A 24003-nucleotide genomic window follows, 5' to 3' on the forward strand; every position below is an offset into this window, starting at 1 on the left:
ATCTTGCCTATATTCACTTAATACCTCTCTGCACACCTAAACAATGTCTAGCTCTGAGCTGCTGAATTGTATGGTTCTTATGCAGTGCATCACTAAAATTGAGGAATGTTTTCTGAACTACTACATTTAATTGTAAGGATCATAAAATTGCTCTCAGTATGTGCAACTCCAGATGCCCTCTCATAAATCTCTTGGAATCTCAGAAGACTAGAAGTTCATGCTCTATTCAGCACAACTTTTCCTTGCTGGCTACTACAAAAGGAAATTGCTTTATTTCCTGTGCAATTCCACTAACTCAAGTGCACCTTACACACTGAAGAGCTAGGTGTGCACTGATCACTGTCTTTTGTTTGAATCACTAGACCCTGAGCAATTCTAACCAATAAAAGCATACTCTTACCTGAAGTACTATAGGGTCTATGCAGGTAAATTTTGTTTCTTCTCTATAAAGGTACTCTATTGAGCACTTCAGCAGAAGAATTTTGGGATTTTTTATGCAAGAGTTCATCTAAAAAAATATTAAAAAAAAAAAAAAAACAATTTTTAAAAAGAGATAGGCAGAAAGGAAAAATGCTACATTAGACTACCCATGACTGGATTTAGGCAAAATTTCTTTGCTATTTCCTACGCCATCTACTTATGTTACACCCAGATTTTTGAATTTCACAGCTACTGTCCAGCAAGACTGCAACGCTGAAGGTTTCTGCACTCACCTCCAAGAGCACTAAGTATATATATATATATATATATACATATATTAAGTCTCGATATACTTTACAGCCTCCAGGTGGATCATTTCAATCTTGATCTCTAGCCTTGTTTAAAGATTCACTTAACCGTACTGTCACATAAATCAGGACCAAAAAGGTCTTTTTTTCTGTCCAGAACTTGGGGCAGCCATAGAATCACCAAGGCAGGAAAAGAACTCCAAGATCATCCAGTCCAACTGCACACCTAACACCACCGCCTCCCCATTACATCATGTCCCTTAGAACAACATCTAAACACTTCTTGAACACCTCTCCAGGGACAGTGACTCCTGTTCCAGTGCCTCTCTTCTGGGGAAGCAATTTTTGCTAATATCCAACCCAAACCTCCCCTGACACAACTTGAGGCCATGCCCTCTAGTCCTACTGCTAGTTATACGGGAGCAGAGGCTGACCTCCACCTCACCACAACCTCCTTTTCAGGGAGTTGTAGAGCTGTAAGGTCTCCCCGAGTCTCCTCTTCCCCAGACTATCATTAGATGGCTCTGGAGTGAAAGGGATGGAAAGGATATTTTACTACAAATGCGTGAGGGAAGATTTTTCTCCCTCTCCCACTACTGTCTTATCTGAAAGAAAATAGCTTTGAAAAGAAATGCTTCCTGCTTTTGAGCTCAACAAACTGGAGAAAGTGGTGAGAGCAGCATATAACACACAAGAAAGACACAGCACACTTCTTTCCTTCAGCACATTCTACTGCCAGCACTTGACCAAGTTACCTTCTTATGTGCAACATTCTTAGTGCATACAAATCCATTCACCACCATGGAGTCAAACTTCTTTCCACCAGGGATCTAACAGAGCAAAGGAAGTTGAACACTTTATTATTGTTAAACATTTCAATAATTTTTAGACATTGTAAACCTAAAAGAACAACCATTGTGGCTAGCATACAAGCTTTGTCTACATCCTTAGTTATCAGATTAAAGATCATACACTGTCATGCTGGGCACAAAACTCTTTGTCAGAATCGTGGAAACTAAGGACAAAAGCATGAAAACAGGTATTAAGTTCCAGGACATCCAGGCCCCTCCTAAAAGACACATTTATGAAATCAAACATACTCTGGAAAGTAATGAGGAAACTCAAGTTCTACAGGCCACAGGGAGCACATGCCTCTGTACAAACCATTTTCACTAGTCACAAACAAGAATGATGATAAAAAAGAACGAACCTCTACCTACTGCTCAAACATAAGTGAGTACTGTGCCAACAGTCACAACCAACCACAGGAGCAATAGACAACACGAAACAAGTTCCTGAATAAGATGTTTCATTTAGTGGCATGTGAAGACACCTATGAGAGCTTTCATCTCTGAACATTTGATTTTTTTCAAATAGGGTTTCAAGAGAGCCAGCATCAGTTTCTTCTGCTTCAAGAGATGCTACAGAATTGCTCTCCTCATATTTTATCTTGCTTCCAAACAGAAGAGGCCTCCCAGGGCAAACTTCTACCATGCAAAAATAAGCCTGAGCCTATGAGCTTCAAGTTACACTACTTCCCTGGAGGTTAGTTTCACATCAGCTTCTCAGAAAAAGCTCTACCTGCCACAACTCCAGCCTTACAGTTCAACAATGACATCACTGGGACACCTGGTAAAACTGGATGCACCCTCCCTGCCAATCAAGTTTTCCTCTGGGAAGAAAGTCATTGTACTTCACATCCAGCGAGTTAAATCCTCCATAATGGGAAGTCACAGGGCAATAGATTGCCACACCGAGTTTTGCAAGCTATTTATACTGTGCTAAGTACCTCTATAATCTCAGTACAAACCAAGTAGAAGCCAGGAAAGGAAGCAAGTCATTACAGAGGTGCTATTCTTTGCTAATTTCTGCGGCCTAAAGCCTGAAAGAACAGGTCAGCTCCAGGGCATTAAAGCACCTTTTGCATAACTCTTTCTGTACAAATTTTCCTAGAACGTCACACTGTTCAAAGGCCAGAAGAACCAATTACACCACTGGACAAGCTGAGTGTGGAGGTGACAACCCTTCCCTTCAAACAATGAGTGCTGCCAGAAGCTTCACCTTTTGTCTTGCCCTACACCCAGCGTGGAAAACTCACTTTTTTGATGTGGACAAACTGGCGGATATCCATGTCATCATCTCTGTTCTTGACATCAGGCCTTACAGTTTGAACTACCTGACAGACCACAGGTACAATGATATCCCTCCACGACAGTGACAGCGACTCATTGTACAGAAGTTGCTGAAGCAGCGCCATCATGTGGTTGTGGTTAGCAGAGCTGAGTTCAAAAAAAGTCATGTTCCAAAAGTTAATTACTTAATATTTACAAAACAGGAAGTCATCTGAAGATATGGATCTTAGAAATTTTTACAGTCAACTCTCTTCTCTTTCACTTTAGCAGACACACACTGCTCCAAAAGTAATGCCTCTTATTTTATTATGTTGACCCACAATGTCAAACAGATGTTGGTCACAGAGCAGTAGAGACTGAACCTTCCCATCAATATTCCATGACATTTTGTTGCCATGAGACAGACAGCAGCAGAGAGAATGGCTTCTCACACTGAAATGCGTATGAAGCAAAGATCTGTCATTGAATTCCTCCATGGGGAAAAAATAGCTTTTACTGACACTTGCTGAGTGTTTATGGAGACCAAACAGTGGATGTGAGTGCAAAGAGGTGGTGAGTGCTGCATTTCAACAGTGGCATCAATTATGAGAAAGACAAGCCATGTTCCAAATGGCCATACCCAGTTGTCACACCACAAAATGAAGGGCATCTTGATTGACATTAATTGGCCACTGATGGTGACTATGTTTAAAAGTGGTGTTTTGTAGCTGAGAAATTGCTCTATAACATTTTCGTTCTCTTTGTATCCATTGTAGTTTCCACAGAAATAAATAGGAGGCATTACTTTTGGAGCAACCTACATAAAACCACAGAAAAGAGAGCAAAAATACCCACAGCAGATAGAGCCCCACTAAAAACTAGCGGAACAAGAGGGCTTCCAGAATTGTTACTCAAGATATGAAAATTCTTTTTCTTGTTTTTTCTTACAGCAGCCTTTCCATGGCTTGTTTCTCCCCATTCTCTTCTCTCAGCAGATCCAGGTTGCTGTGGTGCCAGCCTAGCGGTGTGAAAAAGAGTTCTTTGGACTTCTCCTCCACCCTCCTGTTGAATAATGATTCTGCAAGAGACAAGCCAACTTTGTTAATATAAGGTCACAGCTGAAAGACTACTTTGAAAAGGAAAGAATTTACCAGGGCTTAAGTCTAAGCTTCTTGAAAGCCAGAGTTTGAGCTAGGAGTCATGGTAACATGCTATAAGCAATATTAAGTGTAACAATAATAAGTGTGCAAAGGAAAAGCGAGTTACTGAAATTCTCATACTGCTAGTACAGCATAAGCAGTTTGCTCTCCTGAAATTAAAATTATTGCAAGAGGAAAAAAACAAAAAGTTACACTGCAGTTCTGCCTATAAATAAGAAGTAAATTCTTAATACTTTACATATTCATAGGCCTTTTCAAATTTAGAATATTGATTAAAGGCAAAATAATTTGATCTGCAGATAGCTGCTGCTTTGAAGACATATACAAGTTACCTGCAGTAGAAAGATCAAGTTACACCATTCCGGCTGCAGTACAAATTCCAAAAATATCTTGGTACAGGCCTTGTTCAGCATGTCTCCCAAACATTTTAAAATACTATGCTACCAATAAACCCTGATGTGACTTGTAGTCAGATATCAAACACCACCACTTTGCTAGGCAGGTGCAGAGTGAGCTGCTAGCAAGCTGGTTCATCTACCCTATGTCACAGCATTTAACACTACAGAACTATTTTCTCTCACAAGCTTAAGGTTTTCCCATAAAGAAAGCAGCACAAGATTTTCAGAAGTCTCAGCACTTCTTCTCATCCCTTTTTACCTAACCATCACATACACAGCTATCTCTCCACTATGTTAAACAGGATAAGTAAAGCTGCATCCACTGAACACGCTTTTTTTTTTTTTAATGTCAGTTTAAACATTTAAACATCTCTAAATGTCAGTAAAAACTGCAGTCATTATTGGTTTTGGAAACAGTAAACAAGTTTCAGCTGTGCAGAATAGTTCCTGCTTGAAGGGAGCAACTGCTACTTTCAATCACTGCAATGTGTAGCATATCCATAAAACTGTTCTCTATTTGTTTTGCATTACTAGGATTACAGGCTATTTCTCTGCGCTTTGAAAGAGTTACAAAGCTACTTCCCACACAGGCATTACAATATTCCACATTAGAACTTCCTCAATTTTATATAATGGCTAACTATATTGTAAATCATTCATGCCAGTAGTATACAACTTCTCACTGGCAAGCATGTAATCCTTTGGAGTTCAAGCAAAAAAACAATTGCATTATCTGAATGCAAAATCCTCTTACAATAACCTGAAGAGAACTGAAAAAGACACTTTAAAAATAGCAATTTACTTGTTCTAGACACTCGGTGATCAAAATTATCTGCATAGAATAGCAGAAGTTAAGTAGGGATTTTCCCTTCCCCCCCCTCTACTGCAGAAGTTCAGTTAAAAACTAAGCATGATTTCAGCCAAACTCTTCACTTTGCTGGATGCACAGACACCAGGATTTCCCCAATTATTTCCTCTTCTTCTCCAAGCTCACTACAATCAACAGCATCAAATGGAAAAAAAAAAAAATCCCACAAGTAAGGCTGATTACAAAATTGGAAGGCAGTTTTAAAATTCAGAACTGTGACTGATTGTCTTTCATTACAGAAGTAGCAGTATTGGTGATGAGGAACCCAGAGAGTTTTAAGAGATAAAGCCTTGAACTGTTCTGTAGGAGCGTATTTCATTGGTATTACATCTCCATTTGCTTGCAAAGGAAGTTAGAACTGGCATCTGTTATACAAGATTGTGGGTGAGTAAATTATGAACAAAAAGTGGTAAAACCTGCCACTGAGACTTACTTTAAAAAAATTAAAAGAAAGATAACAAAAGAGTTATTTTGATTGAAGAAATTTGAGAAGGAATTTGAGTCTGAAAAAGCTTTAAAAAGACAATACAGCCCATATGCCAGTTCTGCCCAAAGTAACTTCAGTTCATAAAGTGCCAACGCTCTATTGAAGGAGTAGTAAAGAACTTTCACATTATATTACAGCACACAACAGCAACATTTGAAATTTTTCCTCTTACCTTTAATAAAAGCATCACTTATAGAGAACATCTGCTGCCCTCCGTTGTCAGGATTCAAGTACTCTGAAAGAAGAGAGAAGAGGGAGATAGGCGGAGACAAATGACAGGTTACACTGGTGTGCCCATATAATTACGATGTGCACGCCCACACCAGAAGCAGCAGCATTACTCATCTAAACATTTAGTCACTAATTTAGCAACAGCTTGATGAGTGGTCAAGACAAGAATATCCTCTCGTTCTCGTTCTATCAATAAGTTCTAGGAAGACAATTTATTACTGTATTACCATGGGAACAAAGTAAAAATGAACACAGACTGAACTGACATTTAAGAGTCTGTTCTTCCTATTGACACTTAAAGAAATAAAAAAATAATAGTGATAATCTGAATATATTTGTTGCAAGCTGCAAAAACACCATGGGAATGACCTCCACGTTCTCATCTAAAAATACAGCTTCAGGAGGCATTTTGATCATACATTCCAGTAAATATTTTGGTATTATCAGACTCAGTGAAAGATCAGCTGTGAGATTTATCTTACACAGTGAAGGGAACAAAAAGCAGCCTGCCTTCTGAGAGAGAGAAGTCTGAAGCCTAAAATAGTTTAAAGTGTTTTGAAGAATCCAGGCATAAAAAGGTAGACTTCCAGTAACTGAGGAAAATGAGAGTTACACATCGTCCTTCACATTTGGGAAACAGGACAAAGCTCTATCTGCTATACCTCTTTACTGGATCAACAAAAAAATATCAATGAAATTTCAGGCAGGCTCTGGCTGCACAACCTTTGTTTTCTCCGGAGGCCTACTGTGCATTTATTTAGTTTACCTGTTTCTACAAAAAAGGGACTTCAATGGAAAAACAAGCAGTAGCCAAATTTCTGCACACTATGATGATCCCAAGTCCAAAACCAACCCTCTATCATCTTTCCTGAGAATGGTCCAGACTTGCCACCACAAACAATGCAAAGCAAGGCTTCAGACACCAACAGAAAGCAACAGGAAGTAGACAGTACACGAGCAATCAAAAGCCTCTGAACAGCAGCACTCAAGAGACCCCTTACACGCCAGTATGTCAAACATCTAAGCTTGTCCGCAGTTACCCAGCTGGAAATCAGATACCCAACAGATGATCAGTGTACCAAACATACATGGCAGAACAAAAAGGGGCAAGTATCCCTCGCAGCTCAACAGTTATTTGCAGACTCCTTTCACCTCTCACTTAGATGAAACATTTAGAGTTAGGTCAAGCCCTAGCTTGCTTATAAGTTGGCTCACCTTCAGCGTTCACCCACAGCAACACTAGCTAGAGAAAGTCATATCAGACTGTTCCTACGCATGTACACACATACCAACACCTCCTTTTTCAGTCCTTTTCAACCTTACAGCAGCCTCAGGGCAGAAGCTCTTACTGTGAACACACTGAAATTAGATCTGTCACATAACCCTGACTGACACAGCCAAGGCAGCAGTTATCACCAGCTGAAACTAACCTTGGTTTTGCTCTAGCTAAAGAAGCAGGTAACACCCTCAAATAGGGAACATCTCTCATCAATAGTTTCACCTCCTGCAACTTTGCTTCCTTTTATTTCTATTCCAAGACAAGTTTCTAGACTAGAGATGAAACACTCATAGATGCAAGTTTGAGCCACTGAGAGTGGCTAATAGACGTTTCTTACAGAGATGGGATGAGAAAACCCAGAGAATGTTGTTGCATATTTTGTAGCCATATCTGCAAGCAGTTAGCTGCCAATTAACTATCCTACATTCCCCCTCATCAAACAAATTAAAAAAATACCACCACACACAGAGAATATATAAAACCAGAAGTGTAATATTCAAAAGCATTATTGAATGCAAATCCCACAACATATACAAATTCACAGGTCTCCACCGGAAACCAACAGGTAGATATTTTAAACATTTTATAGGTTTATTTGCTGTAAGTCTAAACAGACCAGCCATAACTCACAGGTGTTTTTTTTCTAGATACACAAAGCACACATACATCCAGAGACAGCCACTAAAAACTGTGGTATATATATCTAAAAGGGCTCTGACAGCAGGACTCTAAGTCTTGGCTAATAATAGTGATAAGGAACTGTATCATTACACAAGGTTCTCTTCTGTTCCCTCTCCTAACCAGATGCTAACATCTAAAATTATCCAAAATTCCTGCCCTCTCAGGATGTTTGGCTTTGAGGGTATTTAGAAAAGTTCTCTATGCTGATAATTGTGTGTTTTTAAGCACAGCAATTAAAAGCCACATTTAAAATAAATGAAGTCATTTAATCTCTTCACCCAATCTAAATGCAGAAAGCAATATTGCTTTGTTGCCCATTTCAATACATGCCAGAAAGTACCATTATCTGTGAGTAGATGATATTACAAGTGAGTCACTTACACTCATTTTTAGGATATTACATGCCAGCTGGCTTAGAATCACTAGAATTTCATAGGAGCACACGGAACATTAGTCAGCCTTTCACATCATAAGTCCTGCCACCAGGCCCAGACTACATACAAACTGCTGTTATACAACACAGCTAGCTCATCATTGGCCATTGCTTCAAAGCAGCTGACCTCCACAACCAATTTTTTACATCTCTCTTAATCATTTGAAAAAAGCTGCTAATCACTTTGATCAAAGTTGAACCTGCATTTCTAGCACTGATGTTTTGTCCCCCCAGTCTGACCCCAATTACTCTAATTTACACAGCTGTGAGGAAATCGAGTGAATAAGCTCAAGATGTGGGGATCATCTTCATCCATTTCCCTTTTTTCTTTCTAAAGAAAATTAAGTCACTGCCTAGTCACCTGGTCTAAGCACAGGACAATTCAGACAAAACCAAGCCACACATTTGCCTAGCACAGGGAAGTTACTGATCTCTAACACCTACAAACCCAATGTCATGAAATAGTGCTCTGTTACATAGGTCACTCTGAAAATAATGCCTCCTATTTAGTTCCATAGAAACTACAACTGCTACAAAGAGCACAATAACACTATTTGATAGGGCAACTTCTCAGCTACAGAACACTTTTTTCAACTCACCACCACTAGCTATGCACTCACCAGTGCTGAACAAAATCCTGCATACCACACTCCAAAATCTGCATGGCCTTCTGGAACAGGACTTGTCTTTCAAATCACAGTCACCATTACTGAAACACACCACCCACCACCTCTTTGTGCTCACATCCACTGTTTGATCTCCACAAACGTTCAACAAGTTTGATAAATCTCAGTGTGTGGCATTTTTTTTTCCACCACAGTAGAATTCAGTGACATATCTTTGCTTCATAACACTTCCATATCAGATGTCATTTTGTCAGACTGTCCCTCTGCCACCATCAGTCACATGGCAACAAAAGGTCACAGAATATTAGTGGAAAGATTCAACCTCTACTATCATAACACCAACGTCCATCTCTGACATTGCAGGCCAACGTAATAAAATAGGAGGAATTGCTTTAGAGCAGTCCTCTACTAAAATAAGCTTCTATGTAAAATGAAAATGGCTAACCATCTAGTTCTGTCTGATCAGTGTCATTCTGACAATCACTAACACCCTGGAAGGCATCTGTTGCAGAAAATGGCCAGGATCAATCAGAATACAGGGTGAAAGTCTTTGCTTGCATTCATACTTTAATAGACTCTGGAACAAAGTTTTAGAAGTCATACATTGTACAGCCCTGGGCACTGCAGAGTTTTGTGGCACCTAATTTTTGAAGTCCTTCCTGTAACAAACATCTAAGTACTCAGGAAATTTCTGTTTCCCTATTGCCAGGAAATATATCTTGCTACTCAGGATGTCAGTGAACATTTTAACTTGTTGCACCCTGGTTAGATCTTTCCTATAAAGACTGATGATGCAGACACTGTTAGAAAACAATAAAAGATGTGAAATGAGTCTTCTGAATATGCAGAGAAACAGATTTTTTCAAAAAAATGCAAGAAAACATTTACTTCTCCATCATGTGTTTTAATGACTCATACCTCTACCTTATCTCAGTTCTGGACATTCTGCTGACATTACTGAGGTACCTTTCCTTCTTAAAAGAGGGAAGTATTCAGCTATGAACTATACTCCTAGGAGAATAACCTGGGTAAAAGGCCACACGTTTCAGGAACAGCTAACAAATACTACTCAGCAGAGATCCCAAGATATCACTGTACTGCCATTATGCATAATTTAAAAGCAAAATTATCTTTTCACTTCCCTCACTAGTTGCCCTCTCTGATGATCTTCCTCAAGCACTCCATCATTAAAGTGTTTTTTTTTTTGTTTTTGTTTTTTTTTTTTTTTTTTTTGTTTGTTTTTTTAAAACAAGAGCTTCACTTCTGGTTATTAAAAAACCTTGACTTGGCTGACAGCTTGTGGAGAAGCAGGGTCTTTTACATTCCCCCTTCATCACACAAAGCTTTTTACATATAAGAACTGAAATGCACAGGAAACCAGAAAATCTGAAATACAGGTTTTCTAACACTACCCTATGCCTAAACTGACTACAGCCTGTTTTAATACCAGCACAGACTAATAAAGATCAACTTGCTACAGCTGTAAACTCTTAGGATGCTGCAACACACCTGGGCCTGGTTCAAGCTCTCTTTAAAAAGCCCCCCTTCCAATTAATTATTCTTCAATAAATTTCTCCCTCTCTACAATATTCCTCTCCTTGCAGATGTATAAACTTCTCATTTGATTAGGGCATGAGCTGGAAACAAGACTGAAGGAAACATCAACAAATTGGTGTCAGTAGCACTGACAATCTTCCCGTTACAAACCACAGTCAAACTTGAATTTCAAACTTGCTCTACTCCTCTTTGAGATGAGAAGAAGAAAGCATAGATTTGTTTCTGTAAATGTTTTTAGCAAATAGTATTTACAGTAGGTAATGATAAATGGTCCCTCTAATTTGCCTCACTCTCCATTATCTAACACACTTCGGAAGTCAGCTGTGGCCAGTCCTCCTTCCCACCTCTCCTTAGCTATCACTTCAGTTTCGGAGAATGCAATTCACCTGTGAGAATAAAGGTAAATCTTGTATACTGAGCCACACCAACATAAGAGCTCTGTTAAAACTCCAAGAAAGAATGAATTCGCTACAAGTCCCAATTATCTGTAACATACATAGATCAAACTTGGCCATACCATGTATCAGCATGATTATTTTTCTGCCAAACATAAACTTAAGGTAGGATTAGAAACCAGCAGAAAGCTCATCAAGCTAGTTTTGTTCATTGTTCTTCTGCTTGCTTTTTTCAGTTTCACCTCAAACTGGGAAAGATGAGTATTAAACCAGTATATTCATGGACCACTTTTTCACCCCAGTTAGGCAGACACTGTACATGTAGGTATGCTCTATTATGTGCATACAGAATTGTAGGGGTTGGAAGGGACCTCTAGAGATCATTGAGACCAACCCCCCTGCCAAAGCAGGTTCCCTAAACCAGGTCGCACAGGCAGGCGTCCAGTTGAGACTTGAATATCTACAGCAGGACACCTCATTTCAATTGAAAAGAGAAAGTCACAGAGGAAGTTACACACGCTGCAGAGAAGTTGGTTCACTGGGACTACTGAGCCTCTTCAGAGGCAAGCATATCAGAACTGCATGCGAGCTCCAGCTAGATATCGCACGTCTCCCTCTGTAGGACTGCTACTCCAGTAGCGTCCAAACAGGTCAGTGTCATTAGGACCCAGCTCTCCATCATGTGCAACTCCAGCCGGTGACTACCTCGTACCTTTTTGGTCGGCAGGGTGAGGGGGCACATGTGGGTACTTGGAGTGCTTCTTGATATGGAAGTTCACGTTGTCCATCTCCACGTTCAGGCTGATGGAGGCGGCTGAATCACTGTCCATTGTGGACTGGAAGCTGCTGACTGAAGTGCGCTTGCTAGGGCTGGCGGAGTCTTTTAGTGTTGGTAAGGGGGAAGATACAGGGAGGAGAAGGGTTCAAACGGGTATCATGAGGGTATTGGAGAGGAGAAAAATTGTCTTTAATACATAAAGACCAGTGTGAAATACTACAGGAAAACAGTATTTTCATAGTTCTTATCTTGATCTGTGCATGCTGACATATTGAGTCAGCATTCTTTAGCGCATTACTATAGGACCAAAGTCAAGCAGAAGTCTGTCTGAGAAAGAGAAGGCAATTTACACGTTTTCCATCCACTACAAGTATGAAGCTTTATCAGTTCCAGTAAAAACAAAATACCATCAGAAGACACAGGAAGGCTAGCTAGGTACTGTTTGCTTATATCCTTACAGCCGCATGCACACATACACACAAGTAAAGCAAGACATGGTTAAACTACTATGTCCTGAAGGACTAGAGATAGCAGGGAAGAAGACAATTTGAGAACAAAACTTAGCTGAAACTCACTGGCCAAGTTATCTTCTCCTTCATCAGCAATCTGCTCTGTGTCACTGTCATCAAATTTGATGTCTTTGAACCAGGATGGCTCTGAGTGCCCCTCTACAGAGTTCACAGAGTCACTGTCTGGAGAGGGGGTTTCCGAAAACTCTGTGCTCTAGTAGGCAAGAAAAAAGGGTGTTAAAATGCAGCTCTGCTGATCCCAGCATATTCATTAAGCGTACTCATTAGAAAGCAGCCTGTCACAAACACAAATCAGACATTTTAAAATTCAGAGGATACTCTCAGTGGCCTGAGATGAATTAGTCATAAAAACCACTCCCCCAGCACAAAATAGGAACTGTCTGGAACAAGAAACAAGCATTTCTTTTCACTTCTCATAGTGCCTAGTTTCTTCTTCCTCCACACTTCCATACAAGTTGTGGCTAAGTGACAGGTTCATTCCACTGCACATTTTCTGTAACCATACCCAGGGAAGCAGTTTTAAACACTTGTTATCTCCAGCGGAAGTGGATGATGGCCGTATTCTGTGCTCAGATTCAGGCAGCTTTTGGTGTAGACATAGTCTAAACCACTGGAGCAACTCTGTGGCTGACCAAAAAAAGAAACTTGAAGCTTCACTCACAAGTCAGGCCCTGCCTGGAGCTACTGAGCCAAAACAAAGCCTGGATATAGTGCCAAGTAACCCAGAGAGAATCTAAGCAATTACAACTAGCCATTCTGATGTCTAGATTCACCCCAAGTATAAATTCTCATTATCACTTCTTTGGCTACAGCAAGTGCAACAAGCAGCTGAGTTACCAACAGTTTCTCCAGAATCTTGTTTAAGCTGGAAGAAAAGTGATCATATAGAGCTTTTGGCTAATGAGAACTGGCTTTAAAACTGGAATAATATAATGTCTTTGCAAATAGTTACAAACAGATCCACAACTGTTTGCTAAGTAAGGGTACGCTTTACTAGCAAACTGAGATACCATGGCCAAGAGCTGAAACACACAATGAAAACATGAAGCTAATGGCTGTAAGCTTGCTAGCTGATGTGTATGGGACAGCTGAGCCATTCTCCTTCACGAGAAGCTGAAGAACATGGAGGACTCACAACTAAGTGCATGTTTCATTGCAATGAAAAACGGTGGATAGCATCTCTGGTCAGTGGTTTCCTTACTCTTTCTCATCTAGCCAGCCCAATCCGGAAAGCTGGACAGAAACTCCCTCCCAGTCTTGCATCACATGGTTATGGTACTAAATTCTTTATTGCTGCCATCACCAGAGATCAGGAGGTTATCTTGTGTTCAAACATAGTATATCCAAAATACTTGGGAAATGTTTAAAGCTCAGTACCGGTAACTACGTAACAGACAGCAGACTATGCACATTATATGCAGCACAGCTGCCAACAGCACTGACTGTGGCATTATAAGGCCTCTGGAAAATGCCCACCATGAGAAGTATTGGCCTAAACTGGAGATCCTTTCCTTTTCTGCAGACAGCAATAAGTGCAGCAATTTATCCTCCACAAAGCAAAGCTCCAAAGCGTTCTGGGTAAATGCACCTTCTTCAGGCTTTTAGCCACTAAGGAAAAAGGTGCAGACTCCTCTATACAGGAGAGCTTATTTAGAAAGCACACAATGGCTGCAGAGATAATAATTTTAAGATATTCTAGTGAGCAGTCAATAGCAGTAAGAATCATAACAGTCCTACTCCCCTTCTCCCTCGAGTCAGATTCTCCCTTTTACCTGCAATGGTCGGTACAGGGCATACTCATCTCTGAAGAGCTGATCATGATGACTGACACAATCTAGCCAGCGTCCATCAACTAGTGCTTGCCCAATAGCAATGGCTTGAACCCTGGAAGCATGAGAGCAGAGACATTTTCTGTTTTTAAACACATGGTTTATGGTACAAACATGGCACAAGAGGAAAATGCCGTTTGCTATGACTTTGCACTCCTCTGTATTCCACGCCCATACTTAACTACACATTTAAAAATGTTGCAGAGGGGGAGGGTGCAATGATTCAAGTATGGACTTAGATGAAGAGACCGCCGGAGCTTTAAAACTGAGATGTCCAATGGACAAGATATACTGTTTGTACTCCTCCAATATCTTTAGCTTGAGTTGCATGCATTGAAAATCTCTGCTAAGTAAGGACACTGGCTCTGTAAATACGAAAGCAAACATAGTTTTATCTCCCTCTTGCATAGTGAAATACTTCTGATTCCTTATACTTATTTACAGTGTTAAGAGTCAACCAGTTCCATGAAAAATTTAGCTGCCAAACACTAATAGTGATCTCTGGCCTCTTTGGAATATCAGTGAACTCAGCAGTCTGCTTTCTTCTAGGCTTGTAAAGGTTGAAATAAATTTTTTTTCCCTTCATATCAACAAGGAAATGCTACGTGTGGCCAAAAACTCCTTTGTAAAGCTGGGAAGACACACCTCTATGTCGCAAAGCAGGAACCTTCACAAACATATCCAAAACACAAGTAGCATGGTGACCCTGCAAATTGCATTCTGTTTACCAAAATGGAGCACACAGCCCTGAAAAAAAATGTTTTAGGAGAGTCTTTGCAATATGATCACTGTTCTCTGCCCATTTGAGTTGGTAACTGTCCCATACACTGCCACCCACACCAGCTCTTGAACCAGAGTGCCCATGCCCTTTTCTGGACCATGAGGAATCAGAATCATACTTGCAGGCAGCAAAGAAACAAAATTCTGATAGCCTTCTTTCTTGCTTTCTTGCAAAGGGGTCTCTCTCTCTGGAATCCAAGTTACCCCACATTACCTCACAACCTTCTGCCAGAGTCAGAAGACACCCGTCACCCTAAAGCATCAGGGTTACCTTGTGGTTATGTGTCCATTTCTGATGAGCCAGTTCACCAGCTCTTTTCCCACAATGCAGTTGGGATGTGTCCGCAGCCAGTAGCGATGGTCTTGGAACTCCATCCCACTATTGTGATGGCAGATTTTCTTCCACAGATCTTTCAGCTGGACTGAGTCCTGGACAGGGAGATACACAAGTTACTTAGCAGTCAGACAGCAGCACTTGTTTCAAGAGCATCAGTCTGGGTCCTCAAACTCTCAATCAAGCACCCTCTAGAAACAGGCACAAAAATCTAAGCCATTCTGCTAAACTTACATGAAGGTGCAAAACAAACAGCAGACAAACATGGGATCAGCTCCTTACAACCTTCCTTTATATAAAGTTGGAAACCAAGAAGAAACAAGACAGTTACATTCAGAGTTAAGGGGCTTAGGGTTTTAATGGAGCAAACTTCTCTAACATCTGCAATATACTTATGCTTTCACTTCTGCTCTCTTGCACAAGTCTCAAACTGGGGTGGTATGTACAAGATCAAGGAAAATTCATCCTTTGGAAGAGGTTTTTTTTTTTCCCTACACATTCTTTGCTCATCTCAGGTTTTATGAAGCATCCTAGTTTGTGAAGCACCTAGTCCAAACAAAGCAGAAACTTGACAGTGCAATACACACTGCCATATATACATAATATATACACATATACATATACACACACACACACTTTAGACATTGCTAGCTTCAGCCACTAAATAAAATAAGTTGTGTCCCCTGCCCAACTTAGTTAACTCTCTTGGAAGCTCGAAGTATTTTCCCACCACTTGGAACACTTCAGCCTACGCCCTGGTCTTGTTTCAAGGCCTGCTAAACACACGTCAAATCTTGCTTTGGTTATGCCCCATTCAAACTCAAATGTCAGCTTGCTACCTAGGTCCTTTTGCTCTCCACATGCACCTAGATTCTGCACAGCACAACCTACTGTTGATGAGATGGAACAATCTGGAAAATACCCTGGTATTATTTTGAGAGCAATAGAACACAGCAAGGGATGGAGAAGAGCCACTGCAGCTCACTTGTTCAAATGCTTCACTCATTCCACCTTTGTGCAACAACAACAGAAGAGCTTCAATGCAACTTTTAATCAATTTCAGCTTTCCAGTTAACTGCCAGATCCACCTCATTCCACCTTCCCAAGGATGCTCTGTGATCTAAAAGGTTTATTCTGCTTCTGTTACCAGGCTGCTTTTCTGCTATCACCTTCAGCATTGGCTGCCCTGGGCTTCATCTTAGCATCAACGTCGGCAGCTCCACTGCCACACCAGGTAATGTCAAATAGATCAGCTTCTGAATACACCACAGGATCATAAGATTTGATGCAAGCGGCAATTCAACAATTCGTCTGCCTTTTTTGCTTTAACTCACATGGCAAGTTCAGGAAACTGAACGAACTGGCAAAACACAGTGAACTTTTTCAACTCAAGGATTTTTACCTCTAATTCAGAGAAGTATGTGTTTACTCCATGTATGTATATCTTCCCATATTCTGTTTCATAAGCAAAGCTCATGAGCCTTCTGAATGCAGTACGTGAATGTTTCAATTACCTTCTGATACAGTCAGATACATACTAAAAACAAGAAACAACCAGTGGAAATTCCCAGCAAAACCTACAGTGACACTGCATCTTCTGTACTTACGTGAACAGAAGATATACTAATAAGCCCGTTCTTCCTCAAAGAAGAAAACAGGCCAAAAAATTAAACATGAATCTGAAGTGCACTGGGACTTCATCCTTCCCCATCTTGCATTCACAGAGTTTTAGATTTTACTGTTTCTGCACTAACATGCATGGGGCAGGGAGGTGTAAAGACATGCCTTAAAAATCCTTCTCTCTCACATGACTGTCCATTTACAGAGCTGTACAACCAAGCAGGAACTAGTGTTTTGATCTACTTGCACTCTGCTGGCATCAGGCAAATACCTGACAATACAAAAGGTAACGTTCCTGATTTTAAATATGGCAATGAAAAGTAATTTTCAATCTTTGAATGTGAAAAGCAGTCCTTTTTCTCCAATTGGTTTTGCCCCAGTTGTTGGAAACCTGTCTCTCCATCACAAAAAGAAACTTTTTATCTCTACTTCACATTACACAGTAACTGCTACCTACAACACTCCACTCAGCAAGAAGAGGACAACAGGACTACTTAGAACATAAAGTTATACATTGATTTTTCCTTGAAAAAGTACGTCACAATCTTTCAAAAAATATTAACATTTATTCTGCAAACAAGGGAAGGGGTCAAGTTACATTTCAGTCCAATAAGCTGCAGCAGCTTTAACTCATTCAACAGAGAAACATTTTGAAATAGCCATTAGAGTTCCCTCTTAAGTAGTCTAGAAGGGGAAGGGGAAGAAGGGGAAAACCTGAACTTGGAAAAAGACAGAATCAGACCACTTGGTTACAACTGCAACTGTGGCAAGTGTAATACACACAGATTTACCATACGCTGACCCCACAAAGCAAAAAATTTCCTGAGACTAAAAAACTACATATTTATGCAAATGCCACATCTGATTTCAGGAAGACAGAAGAGCCCAAAGCAGTGTCAATATTCTCCATCCCTGCACCACTTGGAGGAGCAGTCTAGGGAAGAATACTCAAATAAAATCCTTGAAAGGCAACAAGATACTCCCACTGCATGACTCAAGGAAGCCAAACTTCATTGCTCTCCCAGAGGAAGACAAACAGAAGCCTGAAAGGTACCAGAAGGATTTTGCGCTCATCCTCGCTGGTCTCTGCCTTCATATGTGTGCGACTGGCCTGGGGGCTGACGGATGTCTCATAGGAAGGCACCATCGGCGAACCCGACCGATCCAGCGACAGGTTAGTGATGCTGGCTGATCTGGAGTGCAGGAGAGAAGGATGGAATAAGTGTTCATTGTGTAGTGCTTCAGCAGAAGAGACAGTGATCTTGTGGCATGCTAAGGAAGAACTTAAGTCTTTGATGCTGTTCATACTCCTCACTACAGACTTACGGACTAAGGCCCTCATTTTCCCTCCCAGTCAAAGGAAAAAGAAAGGATGCCCAGGAAGTAAGTGCATTGGGGTGGAACATCTAAGCGAAACAATAACTTTTGTAAAGCCCTTTGTAAAAAGCAGCTGAAGCTAAGTTCAGACACAGCAGCTCTTATATGCCTGCATTTGAATAGAGTAGGAAAGGCATGACATGCTGGATAATTAGAGGTCCAGCACTTTGGAGGCAAGGCAGATGCCAGCAAGGGCAGTTAACACCAGGAGATCCTTGTTACAAGGCACTGAGATTCTCTCTACCTTGAACCATTCAAAATTTTTCCTCTTCACATCTCTGAAATATAAACACTTCCACTGGTGTTGCCCAGTTTGCAGTGGAAAGAATTTTAAAAATTAATCTGTTTGCTGGACTTGGAGGTCTCTCCAGTTGGCCATTTTCCCTCGTATTGTGATATAGACCACTCACCTGATCTCAGCCCAACTGTTAGGAAATCCAGGCTACTCCAATACAAACATATCATTTTGCAATAATCACTGCAAAGCCACAAATGCAAATACATTTTCCAAATAATTCTGCTCCAATACCCCCCTAGCTAGATTAAGCCACTGAATAAACAGAGTACAAACTCTTCTCATTTCACAGCAGCTGTATATATGCAGTATAAGCTAGGAATGCTAACAGTGCCAAAAGGAGTGCACATAGACAGTTTCTGCACACAACCAGAGGGAAGATCAGAATTTCGATGCTGCCCTGATCCAAGAGGCCTGCAGCAGCCTCAGTGGCAAGAGCTGTTGCCAGTTCTTACTCTTTGGAGCAAATCCCAGATAGCCAATTAGCAAGCTCTATTAACAGTCACAATGACTTTTCCCAAGAGTTCTCGAAGGATGATGTGGCTAGTCCCAAGTGCAAAAAGCTAAAGCTGAATTACTGCAAGGAAGTAGGAATTGAAGGTACTATAAGGCACAAAATCACTACTTTTTCCTGCTCTTTTTCTTGAACAGGAGTCCATTTAAGTCACTCATGCGAATCAAAAGGAAAGTGTCTTGGCATTGTATCTGTATACACTAAGGCATGATAGCAGACATTTTCTATCCTAGGTGTTCAAAGCAAGTTAAAACTCTGCCAGTCTTCAGATGCTGTAAGTTGAAAAGAACTCGAATCGATGAATCAGCCAGGCAGAATAATAGAGTTTTACTGAAGACATTCTTACGTGGAATACAAGATTGACATTAAAGCCCACAATTAAGTTGTTTCGCAAGAGCTACTTTAACCGTGCTACGTATCTGTAAGCAGCAGGGATTTTTAATTTATGTAAAACTATATTAAGTAAGAGCTAGAATAGTCACACTATATTTCATATCTACATCTTGATCAACATCAATGATACCCAGAACTCAAACGTATTTGGCTACTCTAAAGACAGAGGGAGATGTTGCAAAGGCCACTTCTATCCTTTAAAATAACTCATAGAAAAGTTTTAATCCTCTGCAACATTTAACTGACATACTTCCTCCTCCATTAATTTGAGAAACAGTATCACATCTCTCTCATTCACAGATAACAGAAGGTAACAAAACATCCAGCCTGCACCTTCTCTGGTACCTGTCATCTAGAAAGAAGTATGGTCAATCTTGCCTCAAACAAATATCTAAAGCTGCTTTGAGAAGATCTAAAAGCTAGTATTGCTTAGCCCTGAGATTCTATGAATACAGTTACAAACGACAGAAACTCTTTAAATAAAAACCTCACAACTTAGTTTCTACATGTTCAGAGTTTTGGCAGGAGTGAGTTATATCTGATCATTACTCCTCAAATGTGAGCCCAGAGGGCTAAATACCACAGTGAGGTCACGAAAAGGCAGAGCAAGTTACCTTTAACTAACAGTTTGGCCCTGTCAGAGCCAGCTTAGAATCTTCCTCCCACTGCATGTGTGAACAAACACCAAAAACTTCTTAAGTACACAATGTCAACTCACACAAGAAGCAGAACAACATCCTCAAGGTCTCTTGACATCACTGCAGATATTTACCACTGAACTTAACTCTGGACTCCTTGTCACGTTTGCCCAGAACTGACATCTGGCACTAGCTTATTCACCAAGTTTTATTCCCTCTAGGTGAGATCTTCACTCCTCAGAGGTACAGTTGGTGTTCACATCCTCTTAACTGTCCCCATCACACGTGAAGTAGTCCATTCCCTGAAAGGCACACCTGGCATCCTCCACAGCTGAGTCCTCAAGTCTTTGCTGTCCCTGCCAGAACTTCCAAACCACTTCACATTCTGTATTCATGGAACACCAATGCAAACAAGTTGTTGAATGTCTCCTGGCTCCAACAGTGAAATTTGGATTGTCTTTGCTCTGCTCCTCGTATCTATGCCTCGTCTTTATTTCCCCAATTTAACCACAATTAAAGTATTTAACTAGAAACATAGCAGAAGCACTGTGAAGTAGAAATTACTTGTTCTTCTCATACCAGACTATTTAAAAGGATTAAGCTCAAGCATTCACAAGTTACACAAAAGCTCTCATAAACATTCCAAATTCATTCCAGAATTGTGCTGTATAAAGACCTACAATGAGCCTTTGGCCTAAGAAAACCAGGTAACTTTAACAAGATCATATTTACTGGATCAGCACAGGGACTGGGGGGTGGGAAACAATAGAAAACAAAAGCAACAGGGAAAAAAAAACACACATCTCTGCCCCTTCTCGACCTCAGACTTGCCTCCCAGTACTACATCTCTGTGCTACTCCCTTTTGTTCAGCTGCCTTGGATATCTCCCTTTTTTAGCCATTTCCTTTCTTCTATTTCCTCTTTACCATCATCTCCATTTGAATTAGTAGCAAACTACAGGTTCCTCAAAGTAGGTACATGTTCCTGCTAGTAAGTGTTCTAAGTGGTCTTTTAGCCCAAAGAGTCTCATTTTAGAAATAGCATGCTCAGTAAAAACAAAATGCAAAATATAGGCTTTACAGTGAAGAGCATGCAATGAGTGCATCCAGAACAGGAAATATGCAGATATGATTAGTTTACCTATTCCTAGCTGGAGACTTCCCTGCATCCTCCTGGACAGACCCAAGGCGTGCAGACAGCGTTGTAGTTGAAGAGTCTGGGTGAATCAAACTGTAGGAGAAAGGGGTTTGTTACAGACGTTTGAGAGACCTGGCACATGCAGTAACATCAGAACAGTTCCAATTCAAGTACAGTTCATCATAATGTTACCTTCACATCCACTATAGTTAAATCAGTGAGATAATAGGGAAATCCTTCCCCACTTGTAGGCCAGTGAAATCAGGGGGACAACACCTGAGAGTTCTACTCTCAGGCTTATGTTCTGCTCAACCTCCACCTCTTACATCAGTATGTCCTCTTTCCCTATATCCCTTTCATATAGGTTTCTCCCATTTTTATTTCTTGCTATTCAGGGGCAATGCCTCTACCTGCAAAGCACTATCTCCAACACACCATCTTTGCAATACAAACAATGATATCTGTATCTACTACTAAAAAGCTCATATCAAGATGCCAAAAAAGCTTCTGTAGTTGTTTTACACTGTCACCTTTGCTGTGCATCTCTTCAGACCAGAAGGAAGGAGAGCAAATGTACAAACACCTAAAACATGAATTCCTATTTGCAGATCTGAGATACAAGTCACTGCACTCCCACCTACGACTGTACTGGTTGTGCTCTGAAATGTAGATATGTTACCAACACAATAAATAGTCTTATTGAGAAAACATATACAATATCACATTGTCTGAGTTGCTGTACTTGCCCACAATACTCTACTCCTTAACTTTTAAAAGAAATGATAATTCAAGTTAGTTGAAGTAGGAAGGCATGCTTTTGTGTTCCGGCTGTTCAAAGATTAGAGTACCATCAGACAAACAAATACAGCAGCACCCTCCTAAATACTTTTCTCACTTCTTTGTTGCACATGACAGGAGGAGATGGCCTTATTCTATATACAGTATTTTAGGAAGAGACTGAATTCCCAGCTTTTCTTCTGATGAAAACTACTTCACATACAGAAATCACATAATATCAAATAATTTAAAACTTCACTAGAAAAGTTTCCATATTTCAATTTGATGAGAAGAATGTGAAAACCAAGCACAGGATTAAAATCCTGTTCTAATTCTACACGCTCCTAAACCAGCAGCTTTTGTCTCAGCACGTGACAGCCTGAAAACTCATTTAAGACTCTAGAACTCATCAAAAAGCCCTTCACCTTACCTTTGCCAGGTTAGATCCTCCTCCAGAAAGATGTTGCGGCTAGCTTTACGGCTCCCAACTGGAGTGCGAGGCTCACCAGGATCCAACACTGACACCGAACACGCAGAATCTGACAGAGCATTTAAATCTTCTCCAATGGAATTGCTATCTGTGGAGTGTGCATAGCTTAAGGCTATTTTGCGGCAGTAAGTACAGGCTCGGAGATCCCCTACAAATAGAGGAACCAGACGTCTGAGTGAACAGGAACAAAGAGTATGCTGCTCCTTTAGGATTAGGTGTGCAGTGGTGAGAAAGAGGAGGATTTCCTGTTTCAAAACATCTGTGCATGTTAAAGTCTAGTTCTCTTATTCCCTTACGAGCAAAACCCCAGATAATTATACACCAAAGGAAATTCTCCAAGTCAAATGATGCCTAACACATGATCAGTTAGTGACAGATTAGTTAGGAGAGTAAGAGAACGAGGTACAATAATTGCTAGTAAGATGCGACCATATGAATCAACGTCTGGAATTAGGAATTTTCATCAGGAGACATCTACAGTTTGTCAATTAGCATTTGAAAGAGTTTCCCTTGTACTCCATTTAGAACACATGGCCCACTTTCTGAAGCAAATATCACATAGTGACCACACTTGTTTTGTCATCACAGTGTTGGTACAAATAAGCAGATATGGCACAATCCAACAACACACGCAAGAAAAGGTAGAATTGGGTGCTGTCATCCCTGAAAATTACTTCTGAGCTTGTTAGAGACCTGTACAGCATTATCTAGGAGATGTCAGAATCTGAAACACAATAGTACAAACAGCAGAGCACATAGAGAATGTTCTACTTCTCAGTGAATAAATCCTAGCTACCTGTGTAGCCCATGAATTTCCCAGGGATTTCTTGATTGCAGCATCTACTACAGAAGATCTGCCCACAAAGCCGACAGTGGTGCCTCCGACGGAAGGTGGTGAATTTCTCACTACAGTCATAGCACTCTTTGCACTGGCTGTCAGGCATCCAGTACTGCTTCAAGTCACTGTCCTACAAAGCAAGGCAACACAAGAAAACTTTTTTTGTAAATAAAAAAGCATGTTTAGATTAACGATTGCTTTGTAAGCTGTGCACATTAAAAGATAATATCACTTTTCCACCTTTGTGCATGCACAGACTGAGTATAAACACACACATGCACAGAAGTTATTTTTTCACGCAGTTTTATAGAAAGCCAGAAGACCAAGACAGTTCTTAACTGTGAGATTAAATTCAAAAATGATTTGCCTTCTTGATTCAATGCAGATGGAAACCAGAAGATGAAAAAAACAAAACAAAAACCATGAGCTACACATAACAGACAAGAAGCAACAAACAAAGCATTGACTGCTTCTCCCTTTTCACTTGCTCCTTGCACAGCAGGTTTTCAACCAACACAGCTTAGTATCAGCTGAGGTTCAGTTTTTCAGAGGTAAATTAAGCTATCAGGAATTTGCAATGCGAGATCATTTCAATAGCTAACACTAAGATGTTTTCAGAAATGATAAAGGACAAAACTATAAAGTTTTATTGCCAAATTCTTCATTGTTCAGCAAACAGTTGTAAAACCTAACTCCAAGACTGATGTAGCTTAAAAGCT

General features: G+C 40.4%; 1 protein-coding gene across 12 annotated transcripts in view; it reads right to left on the reverse strand.

The window, feature by feature from the left end:
• The window catches only part of PIKFYVE (phosphoinositide kinase, FYVE-type zinc finger containing), a 60182-nt gene that overhangs the window by 25020 nt on the left and 11159 nt on the right, over positions 1 to 24003 (reverse strand). For 8 of the 12 annotated variants that reach the window (XM_052676036.1, XM_052676038.1, XM_052676035.1 and 5 more), the window contains 13 exons: positions 23243 to 23414; positions 22387 to 22594; positions 21183 to 21272; positions 17880 to 18018; positions 15143 to 15300; positions 14035 to 14146; positions 12308 to 12455; positions 11667 to 11834; positions 5925 to 5987; positions 3788 to 3917; positions 2827 to 3007; positions 1484 to 1558; positions 401 to 508 (listed from right to left, as the gene is read on the reverse strand). In XM_052676036.1, coding sequence (XP_052531996.1) covers positions 401 to 508; positions 1484 to 1558; positions 2827 to 3007; positions 3788 to 3917; positions 5925 to 5987; positions 11667 to 11834; positions 12308 to 12455; positions 14035 to 14146; positions 15143 to 15300; positions 17880 to 18018; positions 21183 to 21272; positions 22387 to 22594; positions 23243 to 23414 — 1752 coding nt within the window. Of the gene's footprint in view, positions 1 to 400; positions 509 to 1483; positions 1559 to 2826; positions 3008 to 3787; positions 3918 to 5924; positions 5988 to 11655; positions 11835 to 12307; positions 12456 to 14034; positions 14147 to 15142; positions 15301 to 17879; positions 18019 to 21182; positions 21273 to 22386; positions 22595 to 23242; positions 23415 to 24003 lie in introns of those variants that run through there. The other 4 variants (XM_052676040.1, XM_052676041.1, XM_052676044.1 and 1 more) reach the window with 3 other exon arrangements.

This window comes from Tympanuchus pallidicinctus, unplaced genomic scaffold, assembly GCF_026119805.1.
Source record: "Tympanuchus pallidicinctus isolate F22 unplaced genomic scaffold, pur_lepc_1.0 scaffold15, whole genome shotgun sequence".
Taxonomy (NCBI): Eukaryota; Metazoa; Chordata; class Aves; order Galliformes; family Phasianidae; genus Tympanuchus; species Tympanuchus pallidicinctus.